Genomic DNA, 19,732 nt, shown 5'->3' with positions numbered 1-19,732 from the left:
GGATTACAACCTCCATCATCTAATTATTTCACCTCTGACTCTTCTTGCATTTTTTCACACATAACCTTTTCGGGGATACCTCATATCTAAACCACAACAGTCTATACCCAGTACCAGTGGGAATTTCACTCTGCCTTAAGGAATACCTCACTGCACACAGCATCTTCTCCATGGGGAATTTTTGTTTGTTTTTTAAATATGTTTCCTGGAGACCATATGAATACACATTATATAACCAGTAAATGCATAAAATTCAATAGATAAACAGTCTCACTGCTTTCTAACCACATCCCAATCTTAGCTCAGTATGCATCCTAGTACTAAAATGAATTGGACTTATTAATTCTGACTAGAAGCTCAGGATCTGTGAAAAGCAACACAGCAATGAATTCCCAAAATCTTTTTCTGGGCAACTGGAAGCCTCCTATGAGTCACAGAGATTCAAATTCATATCCCATTGAAGCTACCTCCTGGCTTTGTGCTTTCAGGCAAGTTATTTTCTATCTGTGAACCACCATATCCTGAGGTAAGAGTGTGTTCCTTCCTTCTATGATTTTTTTGTAAAAATTAAATGAGACAAATTCCTAGCATGAAGTCAGTGTTAAAGAAATCATCACCATGCATTTGCATTGATTATCAATATTTCTATACCTATGTTACTAAGACGAGGCCTAATGAATAGATAGGGTCTGATCTATAGGTTCAGATAAATTTGTTTCCAATGCGTAACTAGGCAGGTCATTCTGTTTCACTCAGTTGAACAAGCCATACTGAGGGCTTAATATTTGCTAGACGCAGCATTAGTCCTGGACCATAAGAACTAACAGATATTCAGTTTCTCCCTTCAAGTTGCTGACAATATAGACCATACTAGACAGATAGACCTCCTACATGGTTTTGTTCTGTTTGTTGTTTTGGGTACTGGGGATTGAACCCAGTACCTCATGCCAAACACTTGCTGTACACTAAACTGTACATCCAGGCCTCTCTTCCATTCTTAAAGCTCTCTAAGGAAGATCTCACCACATTGTTGGGAATCACCACATTCAACTTTCAGATATCCGAGGAGTGTGTGTGTGTGTGTGTGTGTGTGTGTGTGTGTGTGTGTTCAATTCATTGAGAATCAGTGGATCTCCATTTCTTCTTATTTTATGCCCCAGAAAAAAAAAAAAAAAGAGTACACATTTAGTCACCATTCTTCATGTAACAAGCCTTCATTCCCTGAGAGTTATTGAGTTATTCCTCTGTCTTCTCTCTCTAGATTAAATAATCCCAATCCCTTTAACCTTTCCTCAAAGGTCCTATTTGCCAGGCTTCAGTTGAATCGTTTTCATCGCTTCCCCCCTGGAGCTTCTCCAAGTGGTCTGCATTAAATACGTTGCTTCGCCACTGAGTTCACTCTTCAAAGCAACTTACCCCTTCACACAGACCATGGCAAAAGGAGAGCAGCCCCCAAATAAAAGGAGGACTTTAGAGAGGAGTAAAGAAATATTTCCTAGGTAAGGAACTCGTGTAGAACACTCAAAAGCTCAAAGCAAATTAGCATTTTCTGTCACACTGTTAAGGAGAAAGTCCTAATACCAGAACACTTTTTAAACAGGGCCACCATTCTGCTTGACAATTATCTAAATTACTTGTAAGTGGATAAGACTATTAACAGCAAACTGGAGATTTGCTGTAGTTATACCTGAGATTCTCAGAAGGGCACCAATAAAATCACTGTAGTACTAAAGTTAATAAGATCAAGCAAGCATTTTTGATTCTGTAAAATACCTCTAGTCATCAGATTGACAGTAGAGAGCTTATCATATTAATTATAGGCAGTGCCTTTGGTCAGTTTTGGCACATGAGAAGCATCTTTCTTTCTTACATCCATCTTTCTTTCTTATATCCATCAAAATAATTAATATTTCTTGGGCTTAAAGCGCAACAAATCCCAATGGCTCTTAAGAAATGATGTATAGAGGTTAATTCAATACATACTGGTCATAGCACAGCACCAACATGTGCAGAAGGGGCGAACACCAGAACACCAGAGCTCTAGTACAGTATCCCATCAAGATGTACACAGTGACTTGTAAGAAATTTCTTTTTACACATTCCTCTCACCCTTTCCCTCTTATTGTACCCTTGAGATTATGCAGCCTTCTGTGCACCAGCAGTATACAAACATGCACATGGATACGTGCATGCGCACACACACACGTACAAAGTTAAGATTTTTCTATCAGATTTCCAAATCATCTAAAGAAACTATGAAAATTCTTACTGGGTAATATTCAGGGACTTCTATATTTTAAAACTGTTATTAAGAATAACATGGTTTGCTTTCCCCATTTGGAAAAGTTAAGAGTGTACAATTAGAGTGAAAGTTTTGGTTGGAAAGGATGGTGGAGAGGGGGCTCCATGCATCCTCCAGGCTGACTGGTTCAAACAGGTTGGAGCCATACCTAGTTCCCTTTCCAAAGCTACCTTGACTTTGGGAAGACCAGGTCTGGCCTAGAAATGGTGGGCTAAGAGTAGTCTGTCAACATCAGATATGGGAGAACCAGCTGCATTCTGGAAAAGACTCTGCCAAGTTCTCTGAATATTCTCTCTGTTCTGAGTTCAAAACACATTCATGGTTTGGTGTTGAATTTTCCCAAAGAGGTGTAGTCTCAAAGGCAATCCAATCTATCAATGATTTAATTCCCCAAATTTACAGAATTAATATTGTTATCCTTAAATAATTAGCAATTAGGATGCCAAGAACTTACCATAGGATAAGAACAAGAAACACCCTTGGGGGTAAAGGCAGATCATTCAGCAGTTGTTTAATTGTCAAGAGTTGATCCAATGTGTCTCTCCAGTTCTCCATTCCTCCATGATCAGGCACATATCTCAGCTGTTCATGTCATCCAGTGAAGGAAAGTCAGTGAATGCACAGCTGAGGTCTGGGAGCACTAAAACAATGGGCATTTAAAGCTATGACATATGCAACAGCTATGTGTTGAGAAATATATGTTGTAGCTTAATTGTTTTTATTTTTATAAAAGCAAGCTTTCATGGGGCTGGGGTTGTGGCCCAATGGTAGAGCGCTCGCTTAGCATGTGCGAGATGCTGGGTTTGATCCTTAGCACCACATAAAAATAAATAAAATAAAGGTATTGTGTACAACTTCAATTAAATTTTTTTTTTTTTTAAAAAAAGCAAGCCTTCAATAATGAACTGTAACTACAGATAGCCTCCGATTTCATTTATTTGCTGGTAAAGACAGTCTTGTACAGTCTTATCAAGTGGTTAGAAAGTAAAAGGAGGGCAAGATTATTGACAAATGCTGCCAGGCTACCTTGTAGTGGCTATGGCAAGTGGCCAGTGATACTAGACACAACTCAGTGCTGATTCTCTTTACCCCAATGTGTACTTAAAAGACTTATACCAAATGTGTTTTAAAAACCAGTGATTTGTACCACCTGTTCTAATCCATTGTATTTTGGGGAATAATTTTTATTCCATTTGAATTTGGAAAATATTATCAACTAATACTGAACACTAGCACCCCTACATTGCGAAGGCCAAAGGGAAAAAAAATGCAAGAAAGTGATTAAATAAATAAGGGAAAGGGGGGGGAAATATAGACAAGAAGTGAAAAACTAAGATTGGTGAATTTTTTAAAATGCACCTGAAATGAACAGTTGCCTTCTGCAGCAAAGCTTTTCTGAACCTGAAAAAATAGAATAAAATTCCTGCTGACTTTCAAACCATTTGGGTCATTCTTTAAAAAAATAGAAGAAGAAGAAAAAAAAAAAAAAAGATAGCCAGCAGATTAAAGGAACTCCTTTTATAAAAATCAAATGAACCTTTAACAAAGCTTGTTTGGGGACATGAATAAATCATCTGGTCATGAATTATTCATTGTTATCAAGAAACAAGCTGGGGTTTCCAGGAACTGGGCTCAGGAGGTGCTGAATCTGGGGAGCGAGTGAGCTTATTTTCTCACATCCACCCCACGAAGGGAGAGAATCAACCATGGGCACCATCCAGTCCTGCAGATCATGCCAGTACTCCCCTAGTGTGTTCAGGGTATGCTTTGGCAGTCTTTAAACCCCAGAGATTAAGTAAAATTTAATCCATAGACCTAAATTAAGAAAATCATACATACTCAGTAAGCAGACAGTAAGATTCTCGAGCATTGTCTCACTCTTTTTTTTTTTTTAAAATGCATGATATACATGGAAAATATGAGCTATGTGCAAAACACAGTAAGCTGAAAGTTTCAAAGGGATGCATAGAAAGTTCCTTGATGTTAAGTTGTTAGCAGAGTCTGACCCCTTTGTTCATATCTTAGGGGATGGGATTTGCTCTTGGGGGACAGAGGCATGGGAGTGAGAAGGGGAGTTTCCCAGATTTAATCAACTAATCGATGCATGTGTGTGTTCCAGGTCCAAACTGCTTTGCAGGAACTACAATAATTCCGGCTGGCATTGAAGTGAAAGTGGACGAATGTAACATCTGTCACTGTCACAACGGGGACTGGTGGAAACCTGCTCAATGTTCAAAGCGCGAATGCCAAGGCAAGCAGACTGTGTAGGACAAATTCCCAACCAATGACGAGTTCTTAGGAGAGAATGCTATGGCTTCTACACTGCACATGTTTAACACAAAACAAAACAAACAAACAAACTCCTGCCAGCTACAACAGGGTCACCAGCAAAACCTTTTAGGGTTGACAAAAGTGAATATTTTACTAAGAGGAAATTTCTCTCTTTTTCTCTTGCTATATAAAATATATATGGTATATAGCTATCTAAACCGCTTTTGTAATTACCAATGCTTGATGGTGACTTGACGACTGGATTTCTGGAACAAAAAGAAAGAAATAGCCTTGCACAGGCTCCTTCCTGGTGATACCTTCGACCTGCCAGCTCACCAGGCCCTGATTTACTCCATTTTTACTCTTCTGTACATCCTCCATGCCATTTCTCTTAAAATATTTTTTTCCACTTTTAGTACCTAAAGGGCCAGATTTGACTACACAGAAAACTTTGAGATGTATCAAAAAGGTTTATTAAAGAAGCATCAGGGGAAGCAGGAAGATACAAGAGTATCCAACTAATCCCACCCCTGGAGTAAATATTATGCCCTGTAAGCTAAGAAAAGAGGGGTGCGCACACCAGTGGACCCTCTGCTGGACATGGTGGGCAACTGGTATTTTGTCCGTTATGTGGGGGCTCCTAATTTGATTCTTACAAACCACATATTACATTCGCAAAACCTTGAAACTGCCAATCAAAAAATGAATAGGTAAAGAACACCAGGAGCTTGACTAAAGAGTCCAAAGAGACACAGGTATTTAAAATGGTAGCATTAGTCATCAGACTTTTTCATGATGCTGAATTTGAGTTTGGTTTGTAACTAAACACACTGTAAACCCACTCTGTCACTGGGCAATATAAATACCAGAACCAGGGTGAGTAGCCCCACTGTGAATCTGAACCCTTCTGAACCTTTCTGACTTTCTAGTTCAGCTGTGCCTGAAAGCCAGAATTATACATGAGCAGTTTTTATGGTTCAGGACCACGTTTGCCATGTTACAGGAAAAAAAAAACCGCTCAGCCCTAAGTCTAAAATACAGATTCAGGACACTTTTTCCACCTCAAGTGCTGATTTAAATTAAAGATTAGGGTAGAGTGAGTCTTGCACAATATAATTCCATTTGTTGAACATTTTTTAAAATGTATATATTAGATACTGAACTATTAAAGTGAACCTTCGAAGAGTCTCAAGGTTGCCCTGGAAATGCTGCTAGTATAGTAACAGAAAAAATAAATAAATAAATAAAACATACAGGGTATCTGATGCCACCTCGATCCAAGTGCAAAATTTGTAATTCTGAGACCACATGGCATAGTTAGTCACTTATTCCACTCGCCTGTCCTAAAAACCCTGGTGCAGATCTGGTAGGGTTCTTGAGGAAACTTCAAGGTTGTCTTCATTACTAGTGTTCTTATTTTTCTGCTCCCACTCTAACCTAGGTTTTGCAGTGGCTCCCGTAGAGTGCTATATTCTAGCTCAGGATGTCTCATCCTTAGTCATATCGACATTTTGGGCCAGATCACAATTTGTCAGTGGGGGCTGTCTTGTACATTTTTAGAATGTTTTGCAGCATCCCTGGCTTCTGTCCACTAGGTGCCAGTAGCAACCCCCAGTGGTGACAACCAAATGTCTCCAGACATTGCCTAATGGCTTCAAAGGGGTGGAGTGGGTACAAAATGTTAACTGGCTTAGAGTCAGTGGTCCAGAATAATCAGTGGAGTGGTTTCTGCTCTGGTTGTATGTATGACTTGGGTAAGCCCTTGAGTTCTTTGGGACATGCACAAACAGCAGCCCTGGGGGGGGTCAGTCGCCTCTGTAAGGAGTGACAATTCTAACAGCATAGGTCCACCTTCAGGACAATCATATTTTTAGACTCATCAATTGGTTTTTTTGTTGAAAATTGTCAGTCTCACCTCCCTGAAAGCATCTCCTGTCATCAAGAAAGAGTTGTCATTTCCAAAATTAATGTGCCGACAAGTTGGACCTGACACTTAAATGCACACTGTGCTTGTGTTATGATACAAATAGCAATCCCGGTGCCATCCCGAGGAAGAGCATCCAGCCGCCTTCCCTTAGAACACCAATTTGCGGCAAGGTTGGAGCCTTTCAGTTGCCACCATGGATACATCATATAGACAGTCATGAATCATTCATGAACAATTCTGCATGATTTATGCCTCCACTCAACAGCAAAGGCATTCCACACTTCAGCTCGTGTCTAGACAGAGACGTATTATAGAGCTTTCTCTGCCCTGAGGTTGCCTGTTGCCAGCTTCAAAAATCCACACTCTTGGAAAGAAATAATAATCATAATAAATGACAGGAAAAAGGTCTGAAACCTCAGAACATATCATTAGTAGGGCCATGTAGCATAGTACCTTATCTATTATTAAGGAGTTACTATGTCCTTTTCAGAAAACAGAAAGAGAGTGCAACTGGGAAGATGAGGTACAGACATTTTGCATCAAAGTTTTGGTACAGGGACAGTCACAGCAAGAATTTACTAGAATGGAGGATAACATCCATCAAGATACTCTCATCAGAAGGTCTGCAAGAGGCAGCTACTCGGTGGCCTCTGTTACCAAGAGAGGGAGTTTTATTGCTCTTGTTGGGTTTCTAGCTTTTTTTTTTTTCTTTTTTCTTTTCCAACTTCTCTGCAAGCTCCTTCCTTTAAGACTTTGCAGCACTGACAATTTTTTTCCCCTTTAGGGAGAGTGATGAACCTATACTGTGACAGAATTTCCCCTAAACCGATCATCATTTTACAACTTCCTTCTACCCAGGTCATTGAGAAATTCTTTCCAAACTCTGAACAACATAGTTCTGGTCTGGTTGTTTTGTTTTGTTTTGATTTTTTTTTTCCTTTGAAGGCTTCGTTTGCAGCCACACTGTCACCTCTGTATTACCATTTCTCCTCTGCCTTTTGTTCTCTGGGTTCTAGGCTTTAACTACAGCTATGTTCGAATGAATGAGGGATCAACATCCTGTTTGTAGGTCGATGCCTGTTAAAAATGATTCAGTTTCTAAAATCTTTGAAAAATGGTGTGCCTGAAAACTAGTGAGAAAAAAAAAAAAACTAAACACTAAACTGTAAAAAGGGGATTCTAGCAACAATATTTGATGTGTAAAAGAATATATTATTAAAAAATTATTTTGTTAAATATAAAGTGTGTTAACCAGCGAACATTGTTTGTGGTATATTTTCCTTCCCGAATCTCTCTTCTCCCTACTCCCATTATTTAATGACTAGTTCTTGGTGACTTCTATCATTTGAAAGCACATGTGTCATTGCAGTAGCATTCAATTAGAATTATGCATTCGCAGTAGCATTTGCCTGTGTGTCGTTTCATTTTTCATTACACAAAGGCCGACTCAGGAACCACAAAAAAGGCTCAAATGAACCAGCAGCAAATGGTGGGAAAAATCTTTCCTGACCTCATGGATATATTAAATACTAACGATAATCTATCGTTATTGCATGTTCATGCCGCTCTAAGCTCTCAGTCCACAGGATGCCTTCAACCCATACAACACACCTCTGAGGGAGGATCACTCTAATTACTTCTTTGTCTTGAGAAAACTGGAACATGAGAGGTTAAATGCTCTGCCCAAGGTCACTGGACAGGAAGTAGCAAAGCGGAATGTCTTATAAAATTTTTCAAACTTTCACAAAAATTCAGGAAATATTATAAGGGGCCTCCATTTACCCATTTCCCAGGTTCAATACTTATCAAAATCTTGCATAATACCTTTTTTTCCCCTTAAATTTTCTTTAAAATAAATATCAAGCATCATATCTTTTAGCCCTTTGCAACTGGCAGCAATCATCTCTGTTTAAAAAGTGGAGTTTTCTTGTAAAACCATTTTATTATACATTATTAAATCTAATAAAATTAGTAATTTTGTAGTAGATCTAATATAGAATCTATATTCAAATTTCTTAGATTTTCCAAGATAAGGTTGTTCTGCCTCCTAAATTCAAAGTAGGGCTTTGAACTCTGCCAATTGCAGTTACGAAGTATGATGTGACCTTGGATATTTTTGTTATTTTAGGATTTGTGTTATATTTATATATATAATATATATTATATATTTGTGCAATAATGATAGATTATCGTTAGTATTTAATATATTCATATATTTAATATATTCATTTGCTGCTGGTTCATTTGAACCTTTTTTGTGGTTCCTGAGTGGGCTTTTGTGTTCACAGGCAAATGCTAAAGAGAATGCGTATTCTTTTCATTCCATGTTAAACTCCCTCCTAGACCCTGAAACTTATTGCCTTGAAAGGGAAATGAAGAGCCCCAAGCACGAACTGTTGCTGGTGGCCACCACCCAGAGGATAACACCTCTTCTGTACTTAAGCTTTTCTCGGGAGTAAGAGTAAATTGTTATTTTCTTTCTCCATGAGACAAACATATTCCCTAATACGGAATCAAACTGGACAATATTTTGTAAATTGCTATCATCTGCATTGTTAGAGAAAGAAAGAAAAAAAGCTGACCACTAAGAAAACATCAACATGGTGTCCCCAACACACAACTACACAGTTCTACTCTTCCAATATTTTCTTAAAACAAGTTTAGACTTTCTTGCATTTCAATTTCCTGTGTATACGATTCTCCACTCCTTATGCCCATTGTTAAAGGATTGTTTACAGTTCAATTCAGTCTCAGGTTCCAGGGAGAGGGCACTGGAAGTCACGGCAGAAAAGCCATAAATGAAGAGTCCTGGGTTTGTTGGGCTCTATGTTGGGACTAATCCACTTTTAAAGAAAGATATTTCCCTCATTTTGAATGACAAAAATTCTCTGAGTCAGGAAACTCATCCATACTTTCCTTAAATTTGGTGATGCCCTATTAACAAGCCTCAAATGGTACAATCCTAGTTTAAATGCCTGATTCTCCCCAATCTACCTTACATTCTTACAAGGCACATTATTCTTTCAATGAACAAGACACAGCATCCTTCATAAAATAAAAATTAAATGCATTGAGTAGACTTTCTTTCATTTAATTTAAAGAACTCAAAATTTCTTTGATAGTCCAAATCTTTTCTGGGGTGGTAATGACATGGCTTTCTTTTTAACTTTTGAAAATCTTGAACTCTTAATTCTTTGAATCCCAAATTCCAATTTGAAAAGTCCCTGTACTCTCATTACAAACTGATTTTGAGTGAGGGTACTTTCACAAAGCTACACTTTCAGAATTAAGTTTCAGTTTAAAAATTTATCCAAATCAGTAGTTATGGGGAGAGAGTAGGAAAGGGAGGAAATTTGGATATAAAATTCAACTTTCATTTCTTGAGCCCCTTCCATGTGTCAGACACTAAAATGGCTACTTTACATGAGACAATGACTTGAATCCATTAGTTCAACCATCCTCATAGCCACCATGAAATTATGGACTGGTGTTCCCGTTTTGCAGACTGGGACACTGAAGTCCAGAGAGGTTTTGTGATTTTCTCAGGTTCACTCAATTAGAAAGAAGCAGAATCAGCTTTTATAATTGAGGGTTGACAACATTTAACAGAATAGCATCCATAAGATAGCTTAGACTAGAGCCTGCCACATAAAAAGGCCCTATCATGCACTAGTTATCATTATCAGGACTGGTGGTAACAGAGGAGATGTGGGTAAGATGATGCTGGATTTGGATCTTGTTACTTAGGTGAATAGTCTATTTCGCATGTGACAAGCAGTCAGGTGTGATTTTGAGTGGAGACATACAGTGAGAGATGTGTCTGGGAAGAAAACCCATTTGTTAAGACCTTGAAAATCATGCTAAGAAAATTGAACTTAGTTTTCACTGATACTTTGTACTAACTGATGTCAAATCAGAGAGTAGCCTGGCCACATTTCTGTCTGGGAAACAATTCTGACAGCAGATTGAAGAATGAGTTGAGGTCTGGAGAGAAAGAGGTGGGGACACTAATAAGAGGTAATTACAAAGGCTCAGGAAAAAATAATAAGACTCTGATATGAGTGAGACTCAAACAGAACAGCTAAGACAATAGGACTCTATGGAGGATCAAATGGGAATTCAAAAATAAAAACTATCACATTACTATCTTAAATGACTAGAAGGACACTGATGCTAATAACAACCACCAATAAGAAGAAGCTAGGCATTGCATGGAAAGGGGCACATGACCTCATTTTAGGGCATTATGCTGAAGATGCTGGTGATTTTTCAGCTATTTAGGATCAGATCTGCTTGTCTCTAGGGAAGCCCATCCTGTTTCTATTTGCCAACATTATCTTCATCTTAGTTTGAATAATCGCAAGTTGAAGGGTCAAAGTTCACTATTGATCATGAGTGGTTTTTCATACTATCCTTGAAATGAAAGTCAAAATTTGGAAGGGCAAGTATAACAGAATTCTTTCATTAGTTTATTGCATATTTAATCTCCTTCCAGAATTTATTTGCGTACTGTGATACAAACTGCTTATGTGTTTCCAACAGCTCTCTCTGCTCTTGCCCCTTTGGAATATAAAATGCTGACTTTATTTTCTGTATTGTTGTTCACCAGGATTCTGGAAATTCAGAAAAGGGAATTTTTGGCTGTCCACTATGGCCATCTCTGTTTTGTCTGTCTGTTTGAACAAACAAACCTCTAGGGTTAAATGGTGAGTTCAGCCCTGGAAAAGCCATTCAATTTGAGATTTCCAAGATGCTTAACCTTCTCCCATTATTTATATATTTTTGCCTTTGTTTGTTTTTTGGGTTTCATTTTCTTTTTAATTAATCACAACATTGGGTCAGCCAGACCCATTAACAGCATTTCTCATTTAGACCTTTCAGAGATGCAGTTGCAGATGTAATTTAATTTGTTGACCCATGATCGATAGCAATTAATAGCATCTCTTTAATCTTGTTGAAAGGTCTGTTCTGGCCTCCAGTAGCCACCATCTCCAGGGAAAGGTATCCACACATTCAGGTAATTTGGCTTTCAGGCAGTAGTTCCCCTCAACGGTCTACTTTCCTGGTGACTTACTGTACATTTCAGAGATGGCCATTCTCTATAGCATTTTCAATTATGGTTCCAAATTTCATCTAGGATCTATTATCATATTCCCCCCACAGTGGGCTTATCATGAAAATATGGGCCAAGAATGCCGAGAAGAATCCTAATTTTTTTTTAATTCAGGAAAAAAAAATAGATACAACTTTTTAAAGTGCACTATGTTAATAAAATAGATATTTCCTGGGACTTTCCCATGTTAGATAGTGGCTAACCAAGTCCCTGCGGTCCAGTCTTTTCATCTGTCATATTAATTAAAGGGTTTGTTCATTTATTCAATAAGCAACTCTCCAGATAGGAAAGGTGACACTGTGGCTGAACTAAATGTAGCATTTTTTTTTTTTTCCTGTTGCCAAGGAGCTTGCTGTCTGATGAGATGAACAAAGCAAGTCTGTACTAACAGAGGGCAGTGCCATGCTCTAAGCAGGAACAGGTACACCAGGAACATGAGTGAAAGTAATGCATCATCCTGGGCCTGAGGGAGGGCTTTCTCGAAGGTGAAACTCAGTTACTGTTACCTGAGTTTTAAAAGAGGAATGGGTCAGGTAAAGAAGGGAGAAAGTGACAGATGCCCTCTTATAGTTTGTAAGGGGTAGTTTCTGCTGACACAGCTCAGACCATGTACCTGCCTCATTTTACTAATAATAAAATCCAATGAAACCAGTAAATATGTACCTGGCACAAAATCAAGGGCTTTGAGCAAATTTAAAAAAAAAAAAATGTTTTAAAAAAGCAAAGATGAGTCACCTACATATTGTTGTGGAATCATTTATCTTGATAACACCAGCCCATCTTCTCTGAGGACAATTCACTGGCCATTGGAATTCTTTCTCCTTTATCTACTTCAGGTACCCAGTATACTGCATTTTATCCAAAAATTTGTCCTTACCTCCCTTTAGTAATTTGGGTAATACCACCTTTCAGTTGTACTTGAATCCTTGGCCTCGTCATTGAACTCCCACTTTGTACCAGGCTCAACTGTGGAAAGAAAGGAAAGTGTCAGAAAGCAAGAAAGAGACGCATTTCGGAGCAAGGATTTCTTCCCAAATGTATTGAAAGTGTAAAATTTCAGGATGACCACCTGCTCTCCAAGCTCATAAGACTAGTCTTAAAACCAATCGTCCAGAAGTTTCCTTGTTATAATTTCACAAGCAGATAATGACAAAGATGCTAGGCAAGATCTTACAGGTAAATTTTGAGGTTATTGGATATATAAATAGAAGATATATAATATGTAAATTTCAAGTATAAAAATGTATAAGGTACATATGTATATATATTTGTATCTATGTATAAATAGCAAAGGTCTATATATCTTTAGAAATGTATAAAGATATAAATATTGCGGTGGACTGATGGCTGTGTCATTAAGATCAAGTACTTGCTATGTCTCCATCTCTCCAGTCCCCTCTTTTGTACCCAATTTGAGGCTTATTTAGCCCACAGTAATTCTTTCTCCACCTTTGCTTTGCGGTGAAGCATTTCATTAGTTCTGCTTGATCATAGATTTCATTTCCCAACCCTAATCATTTGTGGCTCATGTGGTCCATTGATTTCAGACAGAGGCGGGACATGAGCACAGAAGAGTTACAGAGGGGGATGAAAACCAAGCTGCCGTGGAATCTTAAATCATTGCAGTGACAATGAAATGTATGTATAAAAAATTTCTTATTAAATGTGCAAATTATTGACATAAACCTATGGTTGGGGTTTTTTGTTTTTTCTCTTCTTTTTTTTTTCCTCCTGTTTTGGCAACTAGATAATAATTTCTGCTTGAGATTTACCTACTGTTTACTGTCTGACATGGCCTTGCAGGTCACCACTCCCAAGAACTGGACAGAGAACAGCTTCCCTGGGTATCCAGATGTACAGGAAAGCTCTTATATGCAGTTGGAGGAGAAGGTTCTCCAAGCCACTTCATTTGTTTACACAAGGCACACTTGTATCCTGCTGGTTTGGCTAGCTACTCCCTATATTTCCCCAGAGAACCCATTGAAGTTCCAGGACATTCTCAACCCTCAACTGCCTGTTTTTCCAGGCTGACAAGTATTCTTCTTTCGGAATGTTAACTTTAATTGCTTGGGTTTGCTATCGATACCCACATTCACCTTCTAGTTCATGGGTTATTGAGTACAAGTCACACTTTGGATATACATAGTAGTCTGAGAGACTCTGAACCACTCATAAATGACAAAAGAACCAATCAAATTCCATTTTCAAGTCCTTTTCCTCCAAAAAAAAAAAAAAGGATCTTTATCAATAGGCCAGAAGCTACCAAGAATCCAGAGTCAGCAGCCTACCATAGCTTCAGTAGACGTCACAACTAGGTGTTGGTTTTTTAAAAAAAAAAACCTTGGAATCGATGTCATCCAATGGGTAGGGAGGCCAGGCTCACAACAGCAGTGAAGCTGTGAAATGATGCATCTTAAAAGGCAGAAAGCAACTTAAAAAATGGGGGAGGTGCACAGAATTATGGTATCTCATAACACCAATGTAGCGTGCAATGATACATTTCCCTCTTTGCACTTGAAGAAGTAAAACTAGAACATACATCTGTAATCACATATTCCACCCCATTGATTTGCACTTGGAGAAAATGGAAGGCTAGTCATCAGACTCGTATGCCTATTGAAATGATGTCAACTCAGAAAAATACTCTTTGTTTAGTATATAATCTATATTTCAGTGAGTATAAATCCACAGCATGTAAACTGGGTCTATAGCACCGTATTGTTTCTTTAGCTGTCTTCCAGAAAAATAATGGGGCATGTTGGAAATGCATCACTTTTCTATTGAAATACAACTAGAAACATGTTCTGTAACCCTCTTCTTAGGAACCCAATAAAATATACATTTTTAAAACTCGCTAATTTGAGCAATGGCATATTTAGCATCATCAGAACTGAGGCTGAACTGACTTATCTAGCCCAAAGTAATTTGATTTCAGACTTGATTTATGTCTATTGAGCTGGGTCAAATAAACTGGATCATTGTAGAGGTCTACTGCTTAATGGCTCTATAGATATTTCTGGAATCATGCTTGCAAGGCCAAAAGCTTTTAGCCTTAGTATGCAGAATTCATTCTAAGTGAATATCTGTTTAGTTGAGTTTATTGTGCTGAGAACACAACATGAGATCTACCTACCGTTAACAAATTTTTAAGTGTATAATACAGTATTGTTGGTTATAGGTATAATGCTGTAGAGCAAATTTCCAGAATTCATTCACCTTGCTTCACTGAAACTTTATCCCTTCGGACTCTAAGTCAATAGGACCATAGCAGTGTCCCTGGCACATGGAACATGTTCAATTTACTTCTTTTGGATGAGTCAATTAATAAACAAAAAATAAATATTGTAGACATCCTCAAAATACAAAACTAATTTTTACCTGAATCTTTTGATTTGTTCCCTTCTTTTTTATGTTCTTATTGTTGGAGACATATATAAATCTCTCTAAATGAGCAAAATGCTTCATCATCAAGTAAATTTACTATTTTCTAAACATTTTTTCTCATTTCCAAGAATATGTACATTATAGTTTTCTTAAATTAGAGGTCCAGTTGCTCAACATTTTGGTGCTAAAACCACCAAATGAATACAAAGTCAGTAAAGCAAGTGCATTTGAGTAGAAAGAAGCATATTATCCCATCTCAGGAAAGTAGAGCAATGTAGACTACCAAAATGACATTTTTATAAAGACTTGTGCCTATCTTTCCTCCCATCTAATAGATCTACTTAGGACAAATCATTTGTCAGAGAGAGGACCTGGTAAGATGTTGTGTATTTTTGTATTGATACTTTTTTGTTTTGGTCATTAACCTACTTCATCAGAGAAAATAGACTCTTTGGCTTCTACGTTTGAGATTCTTAGGATGAGAAGGAGCTTATAAAATAATCAGGACAGCACATTAATATGAAGCATTTGAGCTTTCTTCATAAGTGCTGCAGATGGCCATGTGATGGGGCCACTCTAGGAGATTTCAGATAATCAACATGGACCAAAGAATGTTCCCATCCAGCATTCATAATAAAATCATTCTTTTTTTTTTTTCCTTTTCCAGTCCTAAGGTTTCTTTAGCAGTTGGGGAGAGTTTAAAACTGGAAGGGAGCTCAGAGACTGTGAATGACTCAATTTGGTGGTCATTAATTATTAGGAGTAATTTATATAAAGGATATTTACATGTTTAACACATCAAACATTGATAGTACTTATTTTGATACATGATAGCAGAAAACATGTAATCCCAGAAGCACACCCAGTTCCCAGAAATTTAAGCAGTATCTTAAAGGAATAAGCTGAAACTTTCATTTCCATCCATTAGGACTTAAAAATATAACACTTGCTTAAAACCTGCTTTTAACCTATACGTGACACAGAGAGCATCTCAATTAAGAATTCTTCCAAGGTGTGTTTCAATAATCCACCCAATTACCCAGAACTATCAGCCAAAGGATAGGAAAACTTATATAAAACTATTGAATGTATTCATCTAACTCAAAGACAATTTAGTATGAATCCTTATTTGCCACATGAAAGGCACAGGTTTGATGTTGTGGATGTAAAGATGTATACAAAATAGGCTTTTTCTCAACAACCTTATAATATAGTGAAGAAGAGACAAAACACCATCAGTAAAAAATTCACTACACAGAGGTTTGAAAAGGATGTGAAGCCACACAGCGAGCATTTACTATTTTAAATTGAATTTCAGAGACAACTTTCTGGAGAAAAACATGTTGAGTCTTGAAAGATGAGTAAGGGCTAATGAGATGCCTAGAGATGCAGCTGAGCCAAGAGCTCCAAGCACTTTCGTGGTACACTCAGACTGAGGGGTAAAGCCAGGCAGGCAGGGGTAGACCAAGAAAGCAAGGGCCCTGTGAACCCTCCTAAGACACCACACTCCAGTCTACGGAGTTAAGAAAGCACTAAGAGTTTCCAATACCAAGTGTGCACCTTGGAAAGGGGATTATGTTTCTAGCTACATCATGAAAATGCATGTTTTCTGAACTGAAAACAGATCAGAAGTAAAATGAACTTGATCCATTTGAGCTAAATCTAGGCAAGATGATTATGAGGATTTGGTAACTGAATAAGGAAATTGAAGGGAAGTAGCCATAGAGCTTGAGGGAGGCCTGAAGTACAGGAGATTAATAGGTTTGGTTTGTGGAAATACAATGAGTTAAACTTTAGACATGCTAAATTCCAGGCCCCCTTAAGATTTAAGTTTCTCTCTCTAGGATCCACCGAAAGTTCAAGGCCAAGGTCAAGATAGGAATACAGGTTGAAATGTCTTAACAACATAGATGGCAGTTAAAATCACTACGTAAGTAAGATTGCACATGAACAGACAATAGAACTAAGACATGGAAGCAAACCAAGTAATATATTGCAACCATGATCAGGAGATCACAAACATTACCTAGCCATACATTCTTCCATAGGCTCTTCATGCTAAGATCTCATTCAATGTTTCCTGTAGTCAAAAATTCATCAAATCTTGTCCACCTGTATTTTAAAGAAGGAAAGTCAAGAGCTAATGATGGATTAGCCATGAACAGAATTTAAGTGACCTGAATAAAAACGGACTCTCAGTTATATCAAAAATATTCAACAGAATGCTTTAGTGTTATACACCCATGTCGACAGATACATATATTGCTGGATAAAGGGCATGTGAGCAATTTATTCTCACACAAATAATTCTTACCTATACGTGCTGAAATGCCCATTTCTCAGTCCATTAGGTTCAATTTAATGAATATAGAACATGTCTAGAATCAATAAGACTTTGAAGGTTTCATTTTTAAATTTACTCAGATGAAAAATTCTTTATCCTGCTTGATATTTCCAGCACTTGAGCAGCATCAGCAACAGGCCCCACAGGAAGCACAAGGCCAAAGTTAAAATCCTTCTAAGTCAAGATGCTATGATACCCAAAGAACCAATTTTCATTGTATCGCATGTCTTCTAGTATTTTATTGGCTTATCCAGAATCTGAGAGCAGAAGGGGTGCACTGGGGACTAATTTCAGTTGTAGATGTAGAGCTCTTGGCATTAAATTTTCCTTAACTTTCACAAAATCCAAGGTTGCTGCTTTGGTTTATTAGTCATTAGCTAATTTTGTATCATGTAGAAAAAACCAAAGGTTAGGAATGCTCTTTCCTAAAAAAAAAAAAAAAAGTGTAATGGAAGATGTGTGTACAGTATCTGCTGAATTACCAAGTATAGTTGGCCCTCTGAATCTGTAGGTTCCACGTCTGTGGATTTCACCAATAGCAGATTGAAAATATTTGGGAAGAAACAATTGTATCTGTACTGAACATGTACAGATTTTTTTCTTTTGTCATTATTCCCTAAACAATATAACATAACAACTATTTACCAGCATTTATATTTTATCAAGCATTATAAGTAATCTAGAGATGACTTAAAATACACAAGAGGATGTCCCATTTTATATAGGGGACCCAAGTATCTACAGATACTGGTATCCTTGGGATACCAGTACTTATTCCTAAGTACCAGTCCCTTATGAATATCAACAAACAGCTATTTTCTCTGAAGAAGAAATAGGTTAAATCACTTTTATTCATGCCTAAAGTAGTGGTTATCTGTGTGCAAAAATGATGCCCCTATCCCTCTGGCCAAGTGGCATTCATCTAAATCCATATTTATTGTTACAGGTGGGTTTTCTCATCCTCAACTACAGTCATATCTCATTCATATCCCCATCTGCAAAATGGCAGACCAGGAGTAGGACTAGGGTTGATGATGTGTATAATATATGAGAATTCATTGTGTGGCAACCCAACCACAATCCATAAAATGTCCTCAGAGCAAAATTTTCCTATACCATTCTACTAGCTTACATCTTAAATCTTACATCTACTCTTTATTGATGCATCATCCCTGGTGATCCCTAATTTGCTGATCCAGTAATTTGCTGAATGGAATTTCATACCTGATCCTATAAGTTTATAATATTTACAATTTCAACATTAATTCAAATATGTTTTTATTATTTTAAGAACTCACTGCAGGGGCTGGGTAACTGTTATTACTGTGTTCTCTTAATGAAGAAACTGAAGTTCCAAGAGGTAAAATGGATTATATGACTAATAAATAGCGGAACTTATCTATAAACTAAGCACCTTCCAACATTTTTTTAGATTTTTTTTTGTTGATAAACCTTTATTTTATTTATTTACATGCTGTGCTGATAACCAAACCCAGTGCCTCACACATGCCAGTCAAGTGTGCTGCCGCTAAGCCACAGCCACAGCACACCTTCCAACTTCTAAGCAAGCCACAGCCACAGTATACCTTCCAACTTCTAAGCAAGCATCTTCTACCCCAGGCTTCCTGTAAAAAAAAAAAAAAGAAAAAAGAAAAGAAAAGGAAAAAGAAAAAAATCACTGAGGTCTTAGGCTGAGGTCTTATCCAGCCTCAGGCCTAATGTCATGGAATAAAGGATTTTTCTTACAAAAAAAAGAACTCGTTCTTTGACATCCCTACCCTTTCCCCAGAGCCATATTTCTTTCCCCATATTTCTCTTTCCAGAGCTGGACTTATTCTCAAAATGCTGGTGTGTCCCAGAGATGTCACTCTCATCTTTTCCGAGTAGTCACATTCCTACCGTTCCTTCACAAGACTCAAATGTGATCTTTCTAGACTCCTTAATTCTCATGGAATCCTTACTGTACCTATTACCTTATACTTTAATGTTTCATTCCAACCTTTCTCATCAGGACTGTGAGTTCAAAAAAAACACCAACCAAATGCTTATTTTCCATCCTTGTATCATCTGTAATACCTGTAAGTGTCTCTGGCACATAGGAGAAGTTCAACAAGCGTTGCGGGGAGGGAAGGTCTGAAACCTTTAGTCTAAAATGTCATGACAATGTGCTTATTCCCTCCACAATAACAGATGAATGAAAATGTTAAGATATATCATCAGGAAGAGATCAATACAGGTCGAGTTTCCTTTATCTGAAATGCTTGGGAACAAAAGTGTTTGGAATTTTTTCAGATTTGGGAATATCTTGATATACAGTGGGATATGTTAGAGATAGGATTCAAGTCTAAACACAAAATTCATTTCTTCATATACATCATTGACACATAGCCT

At 37.6% G+C, this 19,732-nt stretch overlaps 1 protein-coding gene and 1 pseudogene across 1 annotated transcript in view; both read left to right on the top strand.

Annotated features, from left to right (window-relative positions):
* Vwc2l (von Willebrand factor C domain containing 2 like) overlaps positions 1 to 4,570 on the top strand; it is a 145,314-nt gene extending 140,744 nt beyond the window's left edge. The window contains exon 3 of the mRNA XM_076866663.2: positions 4,422 to 4,570. Within this exon, the coding sequence (XP_076722778.1) occupies positions 4,422 to 4,570 (149 nt within the window). The remainder of the gene's footprint in view (positions 1 to 4,421) is intronic.
* An 8,834-nt stretch (positions 4,571 to 13,404) lies between these two features.
* The window catches only part of LOC143407287 (ATP synthase F(1) complex subunit alpha, mitochondrial-like), a 43,509-nt pseudogene continuing 37,181 nt past the window's right edge, over positions 13,405 to 19,732 (top strand).

This window comes from Callospermophilus lateralis, chromosome 9 (genome assembly GCF_048772815.1).
Source record: "Callospermophilus lateralis isolate mCalLat2 chromosome 9, mCalLat2.hap1, whole genome shotgun sequence".
Classification (NCBI taxonomy): Eukaryota; Metazoa; Chordata; class Mammalia; order Rodentia; family Sciuridae; genus Callospermophilus; species Callospermophilus lateralis.
This window is presented reverse-complemented; position numbering and strand designations above follow the sequence as displayed.